Below are 20,678 nucleotides of genomic sequence, written 5' to 3' on the forward strand. Positions count from 1 at the left end.
AAATGGAGGAGTGACTTCCAGATTTCTAGATTGTTTCTGCTGGTTTTGAGTGTCTTGGTTGATAGTTTATTACATCAACAGGGAAAAATAATTTGAGTACTTACTAATGATAATCTTCTATGATTGATTTACTTTTCGAGAATTTAAAGACATGAATAATAAATATTTTGTGTAAGAAGTTAATCGTTCTCCAGATTCTTTTCACATTTATAACAATAGTATAAGCAGCTTTTTAGAATTCACACTGTACCTTATCTTTACCTTGAAGAACATCAGATAAAGCGATGCAGATTTTTCTGGCCTTATGTATTATAAAGTTTCACCAAACAAAATATTTTTAATTCTGTTTCTGTTTTGTTGTATAGCATTTGCATTTCATCTTTATAATAATGTATTAACTTAAAAATGGCTTTTAAAACAGGTTGCTGTTTTCACTGTTTAGAGACGAAGGAATTTGAGGTTAAAAATGAAATGGCAGAAAGAGAGGCAGAATTAGAACTGAACTAACTGTAGTGTTCTACAGTTTGCTTTCTAAATTCTATCCGAAGTGGATGATGAATGATAGTGCAATTCGATCACTCATTTCAAGGTTAATTTAAATAAGAATCCAGAAAGGAAACATTTTGACCTCCAATTCAAATTCTCTGTCTAATTCTAGATATGAGACACTTCTGAATGTACAGTTGACCTTTCAACAGCATGGGTTTGAACTGCTTGGGCCCATCTTTGCTTGAACTTTTCCAGTAAACATATACCACAGTCCTTCACGATCAGGTTTTGGTTGAATATGTGGTTACCGAATCTGGCAAACAGGGAGGGTCCACTGTAAAGTTTTATTTGGATTTCCCACCAAGTGGAAGGTTGGCACCCCTAAGCCATGTTGTTCAAGGGTCTACTGTAATTACTGTATCTATTTTTAACCCTAGGATATCTTTTGAAAAAGGAAACAGGTTTTTTCTGTGGTCTTTGTTGATTAAGTTTGAATTCTTCCTGTGACATATTAAGTTGAGTTAATATTGGATGTTAAGATTTGACTTCAACTTCTGGTTGTCTGAAAATGAAAGAATTTGTTTCACCAGCATACATTTCTAAAACATTGTGGTCCTTTATAAAATTTAAAATAGTGATATCATTAACCATGTGATATCAGTGCCTTCGTTATAAATCAAGTGCAAAAAAAAGTTTCTGCTTGTTGAGTTATTGGATCCTGTTATTGTTTTTTCACTTATTTTGGGAACCAAAAGATATGTTGTAAAACCATCTATTAGAAGATGTGCAATGTCAGGAACAGATAAAAATAAAAATGGCTAGCATTTGTTGAGGTCTTAAGATGGGTGAAGCCCTCTGTCAAACATTTTACAACTCTTTGTTGATTCTTTATCTCTTTGAATGCCCATGGCAGTTCTATATGGGTCACAACTTAGGTCAGTTAACTTTCCCAAAGTCACAAAACTAGCAAATGGTGTGATGAGGTTTGAATAAGGAGTCTGACACCCAGGTCCTTCCTCTTAACTGCTCTACCACAGTTAACTGCCTCATTAGCCGATCATGATGTCAATAAATATGTAATATGTCATTTTAGCTCCTAAGCCTTAGTCATCTCTCCTCTGATTACTATAGTAGCCTCTTCACTGGACCTGTTGCTCCCTTTGCTCTCCGGAGCCCATTTGGCCAGAGGGATCTTTCATTTATTTATTCATTTAGGAACAAATAAATACATTTATTTATTTAGGAACAAATAAATAAAGTTTGACAAAGAAAACTGTGTATATTCAAAGTATACAATGCGATGATTTAATATATATTATGCATTGTGAAATACTCACCCCTATCAAATAATTAAAACATCCATCATCTCACATAGTTCATTTTTTTTTCTTCAGAGAGATCTTTTAAAGATCTTTCAGAGAGATCAATCATATCTTTCATTCTTGAATGAAAACTGCTGAAGTGGTGTGGTAGGCAGAACAGTTCCTACCACATCCCGGAACTATACATGTCACTTTCTTTAGAAAAAGAGCTTTTATAGATGTGGGTAAGGTTCTTGACTGAGGGAGATTATCCTGGATTATTGGGGTGGGCCCTAAATGCCAGCACATGCAGAGGGAGGTTTGACCCAGACCTGGAGGAGGAAGCAGCGTGAAGACAGAGGCAGGAGCTGCAGTGATGTGGCCACCAGCCAAAGAAAGCCAACAACTGCTAGAAGCTGGAAGAGGCAAGTGCCTGATCCTGCCTAGAGGGGAGTGTGGCCTTGCCAACAATTTGATTTTGACTGAGTGATACTCATTAGGACTAATGGCCTCCAGAACGGTGAGGGAATACATTTCTAGGCCTTTCAGTTTGTGCTAATTTATCATACCAACCCTAGGAAAGTGGCTCAATGGTAAAGAATCCACCTGCCAGTTGTAGGAGATGCAGAAGACTTGGATTCGATCCCTGGGTTGGGACAATTCCTTGGAGTAAGAAACGGCAGCCCAGTATTCTTGTCTGGACAATCCCATGGACAGAGGAGCCTGGCAGCCTATAGTCCATGGGGCTGCAAGGAGTTGGACACAACTGAGCAACTGAGCATGCACATAGAGGAAAGTAATACAAGTAACTTCTCATTTCAGATAGAATAAAACTCCTTACCATTCTCTAAAATGACCCTGACTAACTTTCTACCTCACCTACCATTCTTTTCTGTTTCTTCCATCAGGACAGAAGTCTTGTCAGTCTGATTTATCACTCTCTCCCCAGAACGTAGAACAGTACTTGGCAAAAATAGGCACTCAAAAATAATTTTAAAATGAGCATTGATTGAGCTTAATATTCTGAGACAGTAAGTGTCTACCTGAAAGATCAATGACACATTGGCCTGAACCACTAATGGTATTCTTGGATGAGAAGTATAAACAGTCCATCAGTGAAGTGATACAGTGCTGACTGACATTTCTAGGGAGACCTTTTTTGCGGGGAGGAGTGGGAGAAAGATACATATTAAGGAAGAGATAAAGTAGACTTAATCATATGAAACTTGATTATTTAAGATCAGTATATGTGGTACCCCCATCTTTTGATTCTGAAAAGACTTATCACTTCTACTTTTCTCATAAGTTTCTCCCAATGTGATTATTTGAGTATTTTATATCTACTGAATAAAAGTAGATTTAAAAGATTTTATTAAAATTTTTTTATAGACAACCTTTGCTATGTAAATAAATATGTTTGTTACTGAAAGATTTACCTACTCTTTAAGTTCTGTTTCAAGTGGTACAGAAATGTGGATAACCAAGATAATAAAGTGAAGAACCCTCCCTGTGGGCCAGGCCTTGTTCTCAGCAGTTTAGATACATCCTCTTAAACTTCTTAACAATTCCATGCCATATATTTATTCTTGTTTGACAGTTGAGAAAACCTAGGCTGAAAAAATTCTGTTCAACTATAATATTTTGCTTAAGCATGCAATTATATAATTTATTCTTACCATACACCAAGAAAAAAAGAAATAGTCTTAACTAAAGGAGTTAAAGAGCACAGAGATGATACAAGTTGCCTTTTCCTTTGGTTTGTACTTCAAAAATAAAAGTACTTGTCTTCCTCACTGCCAGTGATGTTTTCTGAGAAAAGTTAAAAGTTAAGTTCTTGAAAAAAGAAGGGTTTTGTAAAGGCAACACAGTTCTACATAGTAAGCAGAACATGATGTTCCAGACTCCCTGCAGGTCATAAAAAGCCCACAATAGAGTAGGTCTCTGCTGACAGGCTAAGCATTTAAGGACACTCTGATGTGAAGTAAGGTGAAGTTATTCCTGTAATGTCAGATTGATGGAGAAAATTTATCAGGGTCAGAATTGGTCTTATGAGGAGTTTTTACAGGAAAGGAAGCATAAAATTGTGTAACTTATTCTTCCAGTTCACTAAGAAAAAAAAAAAGATGTAGGATTAACCAAAGGATTTAGAGAGCATAGACAGATGGTATAAAATGACTCTTCTCTGGTTTATAGCTCAAAAATAAAAGTACACTGACCACAATGCATTCTGAAAATAATATCTGTGTTATATCTTTTTATGTATATCCATAAAGACAAAATAGAGTAACATCATTAATTCTTTGACGATAGTAGTAAATTCAGTGAAAACATTGACTGTAAATATAGTTGTTTTCTGGGCATATATAAAAATCACACAAGCTAGCATTCTTAATAGATCTAAAAATACTGCCTTTCAGTATGATAAATTCAAGTGTTCTCACTTGAATTTCTTAGTCATTCAATCATTTGTTATTTTTATCCTGCCTACAGTAAAAATGAGCTGGAACTTCTGAATCTCTTAATTAGAAAATCTTTTATTTCTGTGATAATGGGACCACCATTACTACTTGAATATGGTTTCTGACTTTAGGCATTTGGATGATAGAAAGGATAATTTATGGATATGTTTATCTACAATCCTTGCAAAATTATAAAACTAAGAGGATATTCACATATTGCACCATAATAAAGGTCTTTGTTTGATTTAAAACTGTATGGATTTACTAGCCTTTTGGTAGTTTGTTGAGGTAGATAGCCTAGAAAACGTTCCCATATCAGAACATCTTGACACTCTCGATGAGGTCTCACAAGCATTCTTTTAAATGTATGGTTAATTTTATTTTATTTTATTTTTTTAATTTTTATTTTTACTTTATTTTGCTTTACAGTACTGTATTGGTTTTGCCATACATTGACATGAATCAGCCACGGGTGTACATGCTTAAAAAATAAAATAAATATATTGTTAAGCTTGTAAGAGAGTAAGGAATATTCAGGGCTCAGAAACAAAACAGTCTCATCCACTTCTACTTAGGTACGTGCAGGAAAGCATCATTCCCGTTCTAACAATAATGGCTTGTGTTCACAAAACTCACATGATCGTAACTTTTCTCAAGCCCATCGGAAGTGGTCACAAAGAAACAAGTGAACTCTATTCAGAAGAGCTCTCTGAAGAGCAATGGGACACAAGGATGCTGACTTTTGACAAGAGTTTCAGAGAAAGAAGTGGCCACCAGATAAAACTGTTAGGAAAAATCAGCTAAACTGTTTCAAAGTTTTTAAAGATTGCTATCCGTTTGGAATAGCTCAGAGCTCCAGACACAAGGGAACTTGGCACTCACTTGTGGGCTCTTTGCCACACGCCCCCTTGGGCAGGGTAGGAGGCTGGAGAGAACCTGGTGATGCAGGTGTGACTGTTTGTTGATTCTTACTGGGGAACAGGGAACTACCCACTTCCTCACAGTGATGTGCATGGACATATAGGGAATTTCAGCAGAAAGAATCAAATGAGAGTGCGTACTTACAGGACGACCAGATACATTGCTAGCCCTGCTCTGCGCTATGTCTTCAGCCCCTTGGCTGTAGCTAAATGGATATGTTTCCATATTGGCATGTATATCATCAATAGCAGCCCCTCCAAGGTAGGAAAACATGTCTTTGACTTTTCTCCAGTTTCTCAGAATATTTAGTGTGATGTTGGCACTTAATAAATAGGAGTTTCCTGGTGGCTCAGTGGTAAAGAATCCTCCTGCTTAGTGGGAAATGCAGGTTCGATCCCTGGGTTGGGAAGATCCCCTGGAAAAGGAAATGGCAACCCGCTCCAGTATTCTTGCCTGGGAAATCCCATGGACAGAGGAGCCTGGTGGGCTGCCATCCATGGGATCGCAAAGAGTCAAACACCACTGAGCAACTAAATAGCAACAGCAACTTAATAAATAGCTGTGACTGAAATTAAAATTATATTATCAAAATTAGACTTTCATTGGCTTAGCGATTAGGATAGAAGGGGAAAGTGACTGACTAGAGAGAAAAGAAGGCATTACTTGCTTATAGAAACGTGTCACACTTTCCAGTGCCATCTCCCCCTGTAAACCGTTTATAATTTCTTTTTTCAAAAAAATGTTTAATAAAGTGGAACATTTGAAATGGTTATTTATAGCTCTTGTATCCATTAGTTATTTCTTTGAAATGGGCACATCCTTTTTTTGCAGTGTTTTAAATTTTTATTTACAGTTCGAGTGTAAATCATGAAATTTCTGATGAGTCTGATTTATTATGTGTGAAAAATGACAGAGTTGTTCCAGCTCCAAGTTCAGTTTCAGAACCATGGTCTTGAAGTGCACTGATCTCTTTGGGTGTTCTGGTGTTTATGCATGGCTGAATACTCCATTGAATGCTTGCAGTCATCAAGTGATAGTTTCTGTTGGTACAGGTGTTTCCTTTTCTGGAAAGATATCTTCTGATATTTTTATGTGTACCTCCTCATGAACCTTGCTGATCACTGAAACAGATTAAAAGAAGGGTAACACACACCCTTTTTATTCCTGTCTGCCACCTCTTCTTTATTTTCCCCTCTCAGAATTTGATTTTTGATACTCTCAACTAGTTCTCCCCATCCTTCATGTAAGTGTGGAACATGGCAGTGAGTGATCAGGGAATGAATGAGATACTGTAGTTAAATTGTTAAAGATATTTCAGGGTTGGCGTTCCAATTATTCATATTTAAATCAGTTGTAAAGTCTTTTATAAATAGTATAATTATATAGTAAAAAGAGTTGTTCACTATTACTGTTAAGTACTAAAAATTCCCATACTGTGACTCTCAGAACCCCAGATATTTTATATGTCATAGGTTTATATTTTAATATAAAATATAAATACTAGGTTAGTATTTTAATATCTGTCCCAGGTTAGTATTTTCATGTTTAACTCCCTATTATTTAATTTCAAAATAATCAGTGATGTTATCTCTAAAAATATACAAAGATACTTTGTAATTTTAGGATTCCTTTACCTATAACAGCAGTCTTTACAGTAGATATGTTTATCAGTTTTATTTTAAAAGTTTAGTTTCCAAATACATGGACCCAAAATATTTGCTCTTTTGGAATAAGCCAATGATTTATTTATGCTTCTCTGTGTTGTGTATTGTAAAGAGAAAGGCCTTCTGGATGCATATGATGTGGGTTTATTGGAGGCAGCAGTTTCCTTCTCTGCAAGGACTGTATTATGTTGTCTACAAAATGCTTTCTTGCAGCATTCATGCTAACTAAAAACTGAATTGAAACACAGAAGTGTCTAGTACATTTTCCTTCCTTGAGTGGGACTTGTTTTTTTTTAAATTTGAAAGTGTACGATTCACTCATTTATAAAATGTCTTATTTCATTTTTGAGGAATTTGAGTTGGAATGCCAGCCACATGATAGTATGTAAGAGGAACAGTAACTGGCATTAAGGCATGCACTTAAGCAATAGAGGAATTTACTTTTCAGTGTCTTCCAAGGTCCATGAGGATGCACACTTATTTACCCAGAGAGTATGGATCTCACTATGTTTGCCCAGAGGGTGTGACTCTGTGGAGGAGAAACAGGAACTGGTAAGTATCACATTCTTATTGTATTGTGTTTCAGAAAAATATGTTTAGAAATCAATTGAATTTTAGCATTGATGAAGTCTCTTAGTCTGTGCTGGTTTCTTAACAGTGGACAGTCCCAGATGTTGAAGTCAGCACAACAAGAGAAAAACCCAAATCCTGATAAGACTTGAGGATTTTTCGAAAATTAAATGCAAAATAGTTGGGGCATATGTTGCTGCGGGAGTCAAGACTAAGTAATACAGTAAGAAGATGTGAAGTTGGAGAACTCCTCCTGTTCCTCCTTTGCATAAAGTTCGCACACGTCCAAAACCCAGGACTTTAATGACTTTAAGAGGGGCAGAATCACATCTCTTGGAACTTAAAACAGCAGACTCATGTGAACTGGAACGCACACTGTGGCCTTCACAATTTATTTAAATATTACTTTGCAAAGTGCTTTCTGTTTCTAAATAAAAGCTGTGCCTTCTGAAACCTGTAAGTGATGTATCCTGGCCACATCAAATCTTCTAGAAGTGTTTTCCAAATCCAGAATTCTTAGTTTGGAGCAAATGTTCTTTTTGGGAAACAGTATGAGAAGGGGATGTTGGAGGGTTATTTCAGAGACCAGTTGCTACTCTGCTTTATACCTTATCATTGCTTCTCTTTTTCTTTTCAGCCTGGAACTCTTAAGATACATAATTGAAAAAAACTTGTGAAATGACATGTGTGTGTGTGTGGTACAAAAGTTTAAAACAAAATGCAACAGAAATCAGCCACTCTAATATGTGATTAGTTTTCTGGGAATGAACCCCACCATGTAGGCATCTGCCAAGTCTCTGACACTACCACCTACAGACTCAGGGTTGAAGTAAGCCATGCCTTAGTAAATGGTGACGAGGAGTGCAGAGTCTGCGAGGAAGAATTCAATCCTTGGCTTTGGCAATAGGCCAACAAAGCTTAGGTCTTAGAGCTGCCGATGACAAGCGTGCTGGCCTTGAGCAAGATGCTTGACAGTTCTGCGTCTTTCCCTGCTGCTGTAGAATGACAATGTTATCTCCTAGTCTGATGCCTGGCAGTGGCCCCACCATGCTGAATTAAGGACTCTGGGTACATGGTCTAAATCACAGTTACAGAGACACTGGGGTAGGAAAAATGGCAGGAACATCTCCATACTGACATGATAGAGAATTGAGAATGCATTTCTATATGATCCATTTTTACTTTGCCTTATATCTAATTCTCCCAATCCCTAATCTTTAGGACTCACTTCAAAATCTCTTGAAGCCACCTTTTAGGAGATGTGGACAAAGTGTGTGAAGGGAGAGAGCCACAAGAGCAGGAAGTTTAGGTGAAAGGGTAAGAGATATTCAGTCATCCAGCAATTACTCACTGAATGCCTGCTATGTGCTGTAGGAGTTGGGGATACAGTAGTGAATCAGACAAAATCAGACAAAAAAAATTCTGCAGTCATGATGCAGAATTGTGTTCTAGATGTGGGAGATAGACTGTAAACAAATGACTGTTGTATGTTGGATAATGGTGATGATCAACCCAGTTGGGTCATGGTGAGGGCTGGGGCGGAGGGGTGGCTTTCAGTTTACAATAGGATCATCAGGGAATGGCTCGCTGAAAAGGTGATGAGAGTGGAGGCCTGAGGGAGTTGAGAGAGCCAACTGCATGGAAATTTGGGAAAAGAGGAAATTGGGAGCAGATCTTTGTAAGTCATTGAAAAGGTTTTGACTTTTCCTCTGAGTGGGTTGGAAAACCACTGGAGAGTTTTGAGTGGAAAAGTGACATGATCTGACTTTAGAAGAATCTCTCTGGCTGCTGTAAAGAATGGATAATAGAGACACAGTGACAGAATCAGACACTGATTAGCAGGTTATTGGAGTAATTCAGGCTGGAGGTGATGGTGGCTTGGACCAGCATGGTAGTGATAAAGGTGATTGATGGTCAGATTTGGGGCAGGATTCACTGCTCATTTGATTATGGGAAGTAAGCAACTGAGAGGAGTTAAGGGTGACTCCAGAGTTTTGGGGTTGAAAGTTGGAAGAACAGAGTCATCCTGTATTGTTTACTGAGTTGGAGAAGATAGGAGGAGGAACAGGTTTTGGGGAGAGATGGGTTCAGGTGATGAGACTCTTACCAGATATCCAAGGGTGCTGTAGAGGAGACAGTTGGATATACAGTGGTCATTATGTAAATGCTCAGTTTGCACAAGTTGGTAAGTCATAAAACTTCTGTGTAAATGATTTAAATCAAATCTTTAAGAAGATGAAGCCATATCTATGTTTTATATATTAGGAAATAATGCAGAAAGACTAATTTTCCTAACATCACAGATATGAAACTTTGTTTTATGGATGCGAGTTCCACATTGTTCTACCAAGTTTATTAGTTATAAAAATAGGCATACAGGGGAAATTTCAGTAGTTACCATAATTGATTAAACAGAGTAATGCTTTTGGCTATATTTATGTTATGCACACCTACATAGTATTCTAGAGAAATACAGATGAGACCTTGGTGAGGTTTATATAAAAGATAGGTTTTCTTTTGTTTTACTCTTTGATGTGTTAAACTATTCTAATGTAGACTTTGACTTTAAAAGGTGAGTGGAGATGGTTATGAATATAACTAATTTTTAAAAACATTCTTATATTAAGCAATATTCCTTTTTTAAAACAGTTTGCTTCATAGTAATTTGTGTTCTTGTCACTTGTTTAAAGGGGAAAATACATTTTCACAATCATAAGTGTATTCCTTTTTTATAGTAAAATGCATAATATTTATTTTTTGAGGCAGAAATACAAGTAATAAAAACACACAATTGTCTAAGTTTTGGCATTATTGTTTTCGGGGGGTGGCAAACTGTACAATACAAATAGAAAAACAGAAACTGAGATCTGTTAAAAATGCCAATCCTATTATCTAAAGGTGTATGTACTTTTTATGATTTTTATGCAGTAAAACAATGGAGTGTTATAAATTATCTAAGACATTTAAAACTTTATGTTGTCTAATGAGTTAAACAATCAGGAGCAGATTAATGTAGTTTTCTTAAATAAAGTATTAGGAAGAAGTACCTATCCTTAAAGGTCATATATAGTTATTCTGTAGAATATGACTGTTTGGTTTCTATGACCTTGGATTTTTAAAAAATTATAACTTCTGATCTCTCATCTATGTAATAGCAAACTCTTTCTGATTATACAGGAAGCCCTGCATGTTGCAGGGGTGGAAATGCAGTTAACGGCCGCAGTGTCGTTTTTGACCATCCTACAGGACGAATCGGTGTCAGTTCATACATATGCCCACTCCTTCCTCCAAGTCATCCTGCTGCACCTGGAGCACAGGGACGCAGGTCAGGGGCCTGGCATGCTTCATCCTCCATGTGCTTATTGTTGCTCATATGTGGCTGGGATCTTTGAGTCATGGTAGTCTGATGACCATAATTGAGTGAGGCCGTTCTCCCTGAGTTAGTTGGTCAGTGGTGTGACTAAAATTGATGATGGCTCATTTTGAACCAATCCATAAAATTCAGTGCCGTTTGAAGCCTGAAGACCCATAGTTTATGCTTTCTTCTTAGATTTGCTTCTTATACAACACTTAGATTTATAGTATTATAGTATAAGAAAAAAGTACACTTTGGGTTAAAGATAACACCTTGATATTATTTTTAAAAATATCAATGTTTACCAGATATTGGCTAAGACAGAAAAGCAGAGAAACTACTTACAGTAGCAATAAAGATAATTATTGCTATTTTATAATTAAAGTTTGTTGAAAATATTAATGGTTAAGTTGAAACTGAATTTGTGAGATAGTTAACTTATGTTTTGTCTTTGTCATTCAGGTGTCAGCAACGCATGGCTGGAAACTCTTCTGTCTGTGATAGACGTATTGCCCAAAGATACCCTAAGGCATGAGGTAAAACTTTTATATATATATTTTAATATATAAGTTACTCTAAAGGTTTTTGTTTTTTGATAAAAATGGTATTTCAAAAAGAATAGAGTTATTTCCTACTCTGAAAGCAGCACATATTCATTATAGAAAATTTGAGTAGTAGAGAATATAGAAGGAAGAAAAATCATGATTCTGTACTTTGCTACTTTTATCATTCTAATGTATTTTCATTTCAGAATTTTTTCCCTGTATATGGTGCTGTTTGACATGTTAGTGATCATAATAAATTTATACATGTTTTTCATTTAGCATTATTTTCTTTATTATTTCCTCATATCACTCATTTGGTAGTAGCTATAAATATTTGACTTACTTATGAAATACTTAAGCCTGTTTTCAGTGTTTTATTATCAAAGTAAGGCAATAATGAACATTTCTGTAGAGCTTTTCCTATTTTTTGGACAATTTCCTTAACTGTAACTTCCCCCAAAATGGAATTATTGGGTTAGAAGGCATTAATATTCTTAAAACTTCAGACTAATAATATGAGAAAATTCATGTTAGCATTTCAGTTAAGTTTATATATTTATTTGGCTGTGCTGGGTTTTGGTTGTGGCAGGTGGGATCTAATTCCCTGACTCTGGCCCCCTGCATTAGGAGCACAGAGTCTTAACCACTGGGCCACCAGGGGAGTCCCTGAAGTTACAATGTTTTGTTTCAGTTCAGTTCAGTCTCTCAGTCGTGTCCAAATCTTTGTGACCCCATGAATTGCAGCACACCAGGCCTCCCTGTCCATCACCATCTTGTGGAGTTCACTCAGACTCACGTCCATTGAGTCGGTGATGCCATCCAGCCATCTCATCCTCGGTCTCCCCCTTCTCCTCCTGCCCCCAATCCCTCCCAGCATCAGAGTCTTTTCCAATGAGTCAACTCTTCACATGAGGTGGCCAAAGTACTGGAGTTTCAGCTTTAGCATCAGTCCTTCCAAAGAACACCCGGGACTGATCTCCTTTAGGATGGACTGGTTGGATCTCCTTGCAGTCCAAGGGACTCTCAAGAGTCTTCTCCAACATCACAGTTCAAAAGCATCAATTCTTCGGCACTCCACTTTCTTTATAGTCCAGCTCTCACATCCATACATGACCACAGGAAAAACCATAGCCTTGACTAGACGGACCTTAGTCGGCAAAGTAATGTCTCTGCTTTTGAATATGCTATCTAGGTTAGTTATAACTTTCCTTCCAAGGAGTAAGTGTCTTTTAATTTCATGGCTGCAGTCACCATCTGCAGTGATTTTGGAGCCCAAAAAAATTAAGTCTGACACTATTTCCCCATCTGTTTCCCATGAGGACAAATATAAAAATTAATCTATATGGAACAAAAACAAATTTCACAGTATCTAACAATTAACTGCTTTTTTCTTTTGAAAAAGTGAATGTTTCATCCCTATATGTACATACAGATCATTAAAGAATTCACCATAAGCCTCAATTGAATTTTTTGTGCCTGATTATTTTTGATTGCTTGATTTATCATCATTCTTAATAATCCAGAAAGTGTAGTGATCCAGGTGATGAACAACCATGGACCTCAAAATGTAACTGAGGTTCTGTAAAAAATATTTAGGATATTAAAATGTTCTTTGAACAAAATAGCTGACGTTAATATCAGGAATATATAAAGTTTTGTTAATTTGTTCTCTAAATCTTTTCTCTTTAGATTTTGAATCCACTCGTTTCCAAGGCACAACTTTCCCAAACAGTCCAGTCTCGTTTAGTTAGTTGTAAAATTTTGGGAAAATTGACCAACAAATTTGATGCCCTTGCGTGAGTATTTGTACATAATTTTTTGTTTACTTTATTAAATTGATTTAAAATGTTTAATGATTATATGTTTAATAATTATATTTGTACTACTCCATACTGTATACAGTTTAACTGAGTCAAATTTATAAATATAGAAGTCTCTGAAATCTGTTCAGATGCATTTCTTCTTGATTTGGCTTTTCAAAATCAGTAAGGGTAACTCTTTTTTTCTTATTAGTTATTTCCATCATGTACCTAGTGTAGTTTTGAGGATAGCATGATATTATCTTATAGTCTTTAAAAATTGATAAATATGATGTAAAGATAGATTTCTGCTCTTTTCCATTATTGCTATGAATTCATTGTGTTGAATAATTTATCTTACTTTGAGGTTTTATGGAGATTGTTTATAATTTATTTGCTACTCTCTGCATAGATGACAAATACCAAGTGGAAAGAATGGAATGTTATGTAATTATGATGCAAAAGTGAGATATTAAATTGAAGAATATTTTGGTTGATGGCTGCTGGAATCAGATAGTCCATTTGGCCATAGGCTTTTATCTAGCTAAGATGTTTTAGCTGCCAATTCCAAATTAACCCTTATTTTTAAAAGATTCTGCCGTCATCAAAGTAGCTGTTAACATGCAAATGTAATCACATATATAAATATACATTGTAAACTGTTGTTGTTCAGTCGCTCAGTCATGTCTGACTCTGCCAGCCCATGCACTGTAGCACGCCAGGCTTCCCTGTCCTTCAGTTTCTCCTGAGTTTGCTCAAACTCATATCCACTGAGTCAATGATGCCATCCAACCATCTCATCCTCTGTTGCCCTCTTTTCCTCTTGTTCTCAGTCTTTCCTAGCATCAGGGTCTTTTGCTCTTTGCATCAGGTGGCCAAAGTACTGAAGCTTCAGCTTTAAAATCAGTCCTTCCAGTGAATATTCAGAATTGATTTCCTTTAGGATTGACTGGTTTGGAAACTATAAAGCTCTATATTAAAGTATGTTGTTATTAAGCTAAGATTTTAAGGATAATTTCTTGAAAATATTAATTACTCTATAATACTTATTTGTGTGTTTCTTTCTTCTCTCTCTTAGCATTAAAAGAGAAATACTTCCCTTGGTAAAATCACTCTGTCAAGATGTAGAATATGAAGTTCGATCTTGCATGTGTCGGCAATTAGAAAATATAGCTCAGGGCATTGGGTAAGTTGTCACATTTTTGTTTCTGGATTATCAGACATGTGTATCCTGTTCTGTATTCCATGAGAACAGGCATTTATTTGAAGAACTAAACTTTTTATGATCTTTAAAAGTGATCATGGTAAGTACCTTCTGATGTGTTTGTATTAAGAGAGATAAAAGTGAAGCTTGCTTATTTCATTCACCTTTTTGTTTGTATATTTTACCCCCTTTTGACATCATGACAGGGTTAGATTGTAATTACCAGCATCTAAACTGGTAAATATGGACTCCTACAAAGGTAATAGGATCGGGCTGTCCTTCGACTTCTATCCCGTATACTTCTGGCTGTGAGACAAGAGAATGAGTCTCATAAATCGACTAGTTTGGGCAGTATACACCTTGTATCTACTTCCTGAAAGAATTCCTCGCCTATAATCCAGTATGCTGAGAGGAACTAATGAAGAGGGAAAATGTTTGCATCATACATGTAGGTCCACAGTGATGCCTTATTTCCACTGAACTTTTATGAAACTGCAAATGAGCAAAGAAAATGAATATTATGCTTCATAAAGAAGAAATACAAGTGAATACAAATGAAATAAAAGAAATACACATATATTCAGCCTCATTGTTCAACCATGTTAGTTGTCACAGAAATACATTCACTTAGTGAGTTTATCTTGAGCAGCTACTGTTAGCTATAAAAGTAATGATGCAATTACCATGGATATTTCTTATATTTAAACTGTCATTCTTTTCTAGCCAGACTGCAAGCTTCCAGAAAGCAGGAGCCATATCCTCATGATTTTTCCTGTTTTATGCAGCATGCAGCTCAGCAACTAATCCTTAATCACATTCTTACCAAAAATTTATTGATTTGATTTGTTTTCTTCTGTTGCTTATTGTGCAGGACAGAACTTACCAAAAGCGTGGTGCTCCCTGAATTAATAGAACTTTCTAGGGATGAAGGCAGCAGTGTGCGGCTGGCAGCCTTTGAAACTTTGGTTAATCTGCTCGACATATTTGATACAGGTGAGTCTCCTTAGCTTTGCTTCCAAAAGCATTTTGTTTTCCTGTTCTGTGTCACTAGTAGAGGAGGAAGCTTGCTGCAGTATTGTCAGTCTTCCTGATGAGAGTGAGGCGTCCCTTCCCCTCTCTCTTGCTGTGGTCCTTCCTCTCTGAGTACTTTCTCTGCTGCCACTTTTCCCCTCCTTGCACCTGGTGGTGGTGTATATTCCCTACCTCTCTCTCTCCTCTCATCAGCATGTAACTGACTAGTATGGAGAGCTAATAAGAATTTGGGTTGGTGGGTTAGCTTTTAATTTGCTCAACTAACTGACCCTAAGACAGATCTTGACTGAAGCAATATCAATATTAGTTTCCTCTATTTTATATTTTAATGCTAGAAATCTCCTGGTCGCAAGAAGAGAAGTCTGGGCGGGGTATTTGGGTGGGAATCGGTAAGGAGGTGTTTCTTTGTGTTATGCAGATCAAATCAGCGAGATGATTAGTTGCTCTTGTGAGTATGTGACTAGATTCTTAACGAATGTTGGACATTAGTTTTATCCATGCAAATTGACTATTTTGGTAGGGTGTAATTTGAAAGGACAGATGTCAAGTACTCAGGTGCAAAACACTATTGTGTAATTGTAGGATTAACAATGTTTTAACTGAGTTAGGAAAATCTCTTAACAATTATTGCAATGTGGACAACTGTGTTGTGTGGATGTTACAGAATAATAATTTAAGCCATGTGGTGCACCAGAGGACTAAAAACAGCAGTACCTGAGAAGCGAATGAATGACTGTCTGTTTCTTAATAATGGGGTACCCCTAGGCCTCCAAGCTAAAGCCAGAGATCATCTCTGATCTGGGACCTTTCCTGCCACACACTCAGCTGTCACAGATCCGTCTTAACATGTGTTCCTGGCTATATTTCCTGCCATTCTTTCCTGCTTCTCTTGGCTCTGGTGCTCTAACCCCACTCGCCATTTTTTTAGCATACCAAATTCTTTCCACCTCTAGGCTTTCCATGTTCTCTTTTTTCACTCTTCCCTCTATTTCCCTCCTAGCCAATTGCTTCTCCTTCAATGCCTAGTTCAGATCCAGTGTCCTTGCTGACAACTTCTAAATCCCTTTATACCAGGCCTTGGCAAACTATGGGTCAAATCCCGCTGCCACCCATTGTATAAACAGAGCTTATTGGAATGCAGCCACGCTCATCTGTTTCTGTATTGTCTCTAGCTATTTTGTGCCAAAGTGACAGAGTTGAGTACTTGTGACAGATAAACTACAAAGCCTAGAATATTTGCAAAAACAGTTGCAGACTTCTGCCTTATACTAACCATTTAAATAATGATCACATTGTCTTCTGATATTTGGGGGGCTTGATTTCTTTGCTGGTCTGAATTTCATAAGTTCAGAAACCACTTATCATTCACTTTTCTATTTCTGTTAATGTTTGTTCTCTAAGAAATTCAGTAAATGTTGGATGAATGTTATTTAGTAAAAACAATAGATGTGGTGCTGAAATGTGATGATAATAATAGCAGTAATAATAATACCAATAATCCTGTTACAAAATTTTACTTAGTGTTGTCACACCCTTAATTTTGTTGTTGTTCAGTTGCTAAGTCATGTTTGTCTCTGCGATGCCATGGACGGCAACATACCAGTATCCTCTGTCCTTCACTATCTCCCGAAGTTTGTTCAAATTCATGTTCTTTGAGTCGGTGATGCTATCTAACCATCTCATCTTCTGCTGCCACCTTCTTCTCTTGCCTTTGATCTTTCCCAGCATCAGGGTCTTTTCCACTGAGTCAGCTGTTCGCATAAGGTGGCCAAAATATTGGAGCTTCAGCATCAGTCCTTCCAATGAATATTCAGGGTTGATTTCCTTTAGGATTGACTGATTTGACCATAATAAAGTAGTGATTCTGTCCTGAAAGTTTAAGAGAACTGTGGGAAATTCAGGGAGTATTTGAAATCAAAACTGAAATATTGTTAATATCAGAAACTTATGAGTAAGCAAACACTCAAAGAAGCAAAAACTCAAAAGAAGTTTTTTAAAAAGAGTCACAGAAGAAGTAAAAGTGAAGACGTTCATTATACAGAATGTAATATGAACTAACTTTTAAAATATATCAAAAATAAAATGATAAAATGCAGCACGGTATGAGTCTACATGACTATAAGAATGCTAACAGTAAGCAAGAATACTGGAGTGGGTTGCTATTGCCTTCTCCAGGGGATCTTTTGGACCCAGGGATCAAACCCGCAACTCCTGCATTGGCAGGAGGGTTCTTTACCACTGAACCGCAAGGGGAGCCCGCAGACTCTTTAGCATGACTAAGGTTCTTGATGATTTCCACTCACTTCTCACTTCCTCTTTGTTTCATATGTCCATCATCATTGCTGTCAGATAGTTTCTGTTACTCTGAGGCTAACATAGTAATTTTTCTTTCCGAAATTTGTGTGTACACAGTAATTTGCACATTTGCAGTGTGGGCAACTGGATCTAAACTGTGTTTTATTCTTGTTTTTCAGATGACAGAAGTCAAACTATACTTCCCGTAGTGAAATCATTTTGTGAAAAATCTTTCAAAGCAGATGAATCAATTCTTATTTCTTTATCTTTCCATTTAGGAAAACTATGCCATGGATTATATGGTATGATATGTGCTAACAATGTCAAGATTGCAGACAATTTTTCCTTTTTCTTTTACCTTAGCCCCTAAACTGCAGCTCTTCAGTAGGTTGTAAAGCCTACCCTATAAGTGTGTAACATCTTAATGACTTTTTCACTGATAGAACCTATGTAAAAGAACAATGGAGGAGTGAAGTAGGCATAGGCCTTTAAATTTCTGAATATCTTATCTTTTATATTAGTTGACATTTGATCATAGAAGTTTAGGTATATTAACTATTGGTACATAGTAAGTATACCCTTATTAATTTTTTTGAATGATTAATAGATCACATAAGCAGTTCAAATTAGAATGTAGAATAATACCTGTAACTCTTGGCATTTTAAATGTATTACTCAGTTCTCTCTTATTAAAATAATGTAAGCATTAATTGTAACAATCTAGCATAGCAAAAAATATTTTTATGTAGATTGTAGGCTTTCAATAGACTATTGAAAAAGTATTGCAATATTTGTCGAGTTACTAGCTCTCTAAGATAGTATATGAATATGGAACCAGTCATTGATCAAAAGTATTTTGGGTTTATTTTGCTGTATTTCATATTTGGGGCTTTTTTTTTTTGCTATGCCACACAGCTCCTGGGATCTTAGTTCCTCAACCAAGGATCAGACTCAGGTCCCTGGCAGTGGAAGTGCCAAGTCGTAACCACTTGACCACCAGAGAATTCCCTCAGATCCCATTTTTAAGCTCCTTCTCTGCAGACATATGTGCAAGTCTTTTCTGTAGGCAACTTTAAAAATATTTACCAGAAATAAATAGTAATAATGGCTGGTATATTATTATTATAATTATTCATTAGTGGTATATACTGTGGTACATGCTGCAGAAATTAATGCAAGTAATTCCTGCATCACACAGTTTATACTGTAAAAATTAAAATCAAAATATTATTAAAATTAACATAAGGTAAAGACTCACTAGATTTCTTCACAGTAGTTACTTTTTCCTCATTATTACTTTTACTTATGATTTCCAACCATTAGTTTAAATATCTGATTCTAATTATGTTTTTACTGCACTTTGCTTTTCTCTCTTTAATTTTTGTTTTCAAATAAAATGTTGATCAAAGGTTTTACATGTGTTTTAGGAATTTTTACTCCAGATCAACACTTGAGATTTTTGGAGTTTTATAAGAAACTTTGTACATTGGGTTTGCAACAAGAAAATGGACACAATGAAAACCAGATACCACCCCAAATCTTAGAGCAGGAGAAGAAATATATTTCAGTACGGAAGAACTGTGCTTATAACTTTCCGGTAATACATGATACATTTGTAGTGGCTGCACATTTTAATTATAAAATATATGAATAGATGACATTGAAAACTGTTGCCATATTTGAAACTTATTAGTTAGCATTATGTCTGGTATATATTGGTGTAATTTATATTTGTCTGTATGTATATATGTCACTCTACATTTTGGACCATAAAGCTGGCAGTGAAAGTATTTCTCTGAACCGGTTGGCTGGTTTCTTCCACAAACCTGCATGCCTCCTCATTTTTTCATAGCTTTCCTCCAGACTTTTTTAGGAATCTGACACCTGCATTTGGGGTAGGGGTCAGGTTGCTTAGGAGGAAAAGAGTGAGATAAGGAGAGGGTAATGTAGACTTTACTTAGGAATAGTATACAAATCAGGTTATTTTACACAATTATGGTTTATTGTGGGAGAAGGCAATGGCAACCCACTCCAGTACTCTTGCCTGGAAAATCCCATGGACGGAGGAGCCTGGTGGGCTGCAGTCCATGAGGTCACTAGGAGTCGGACACAACTGAGAGACTTCACTTTAACTTACATGCATTGGAGAAGGAAATGGCAACCCACTCCAGTATTCTTGCCTGGAGAATCCCAGGGATGGGGGAGCCTGGTGGGCTGCCGTCTGTGAGGTCGCACAGAGTCGGACACGACTGAAGCAACTTGGCAGCAGCAGTAGAAGCATATATGTTAGAATTATGTGCATGTATTTGGATCTTCCAAATATGATTTCTAACTAAATTATGATTCAGAACATGATTTCAATTTAAGTGAAATGACTATGATATTGTTATTGACACATGTTTTTCTCTTCGAAACTCATCTTCTTCCACCTCCACCAGGCCATGATTGTTTTTGTTGATCCCAAAAACTTCCACATGGAACTCTATTCTACATTCTTCTGCCTTTGTCATGACCCCGAAGTACCAGTCAGATACACTATTGCTATTTGCTTTTATGAAGTAAGTCTGAAAAAGTGATAACTACTTTACATTTGTTGTTTTTTGCTTATGTGTACCAGATGAGTTTCTGATACATTGTACACTTTTGTTTTCAGATTTATTAAAATATATTGGCTCCATATCTCTTTCATATTCTAATCCTAAATTTGGAAAAATTCTCGTAGTTCTGTTTAGAGTGTTTACAGAATTCATTTACATACAGATGTTACATTCATTTATCATGTATTAATCCATTCATTCAGTATATCCTGTCTTAAATTATACTCTCTCTTACTTTAAGCCAGACATTGTGGTATGAATATGGCTGTTGTAGATCTGGAAGTAAAATCGGTTTTATAATGCTTTATAATGTTTATATTTAGCATTGCACCTAAACTCAAGAACTTGAGAACAAATGGAAAATTGAGAGAGTATTTATTTAAATTTGTGGCTTTTACCATACATGGTTCATATTTTGTGAGCACAGCTTATATATTTAGCTGTTTT

General features: G+C 36.3%; 1 protein-coding gene across 5 annotated transcripts in view; it reads left to right on the forward strand.

Moving 5' to 3' along the window:
• PPP4R4 (protein phosphatase 4 regulatory subunit 4) overlaps positions 1-20,678 on the forward strand; it is a 103,869-nt gene that overhangs the window by 42,241 nt on the left and 40,950 nt on the right. For 2 of the 5 annotated variants that reach the window (XM_018066382.1, XM_018066383.1), the window contains 9 exons: positions 7,283-7,386; positions 10,582-10,729; positions 11,222-11,295; positions 12,994-13,100; positions 14,182-14,289; positions 15,179-15,300; positions 17,814-17,936; positions 19,062-19,231; positions 20,073-20,192. In XM_018066382.1, coding sequence (XP_017921871.1) covers positions 7,283-7,386; positions 10,582-10,729; positions 11,222-11,295; positions 12,994-13,100; positions 14,182-14,289; positions 15,179-15,300; positions 17,814-17,936; positions 19,062-19,231; positions 20,073-20,192 — 1,076 coding nt within the window. Of the gene's footprint in view, positions 1-7,282; positions 7,387-7,891; positions 8,722-10,581; positions 10,730-11,221; positions 11,296-12,993; positions 13,101-14,181; positions 14,290-15,178; positions 15,301-17,813; positions 17,937-19,061; positions 19,232-20,072; positions 20,193-20,678 lie in introns of those variants that run through there. The other 3 variants (XM_018066380.1, XM_018066384.1, XM_018066381.1) reach the window with 3 other exon arrangements.

This window comes from Capra hircus, chromosome 21, assembly GCF_001704415.2.
Source record: "Capra hircus breed San Clemente chromosome 21, ASM170441v1, whole genome shotgun sequence".
NCBI classification, from domain to species: domain Eukaryota; kingdom Metazoa; phylum Chordata; class Mammalia; order Artiodactyla; family Bovidae; genus Capra; species Capra hircus.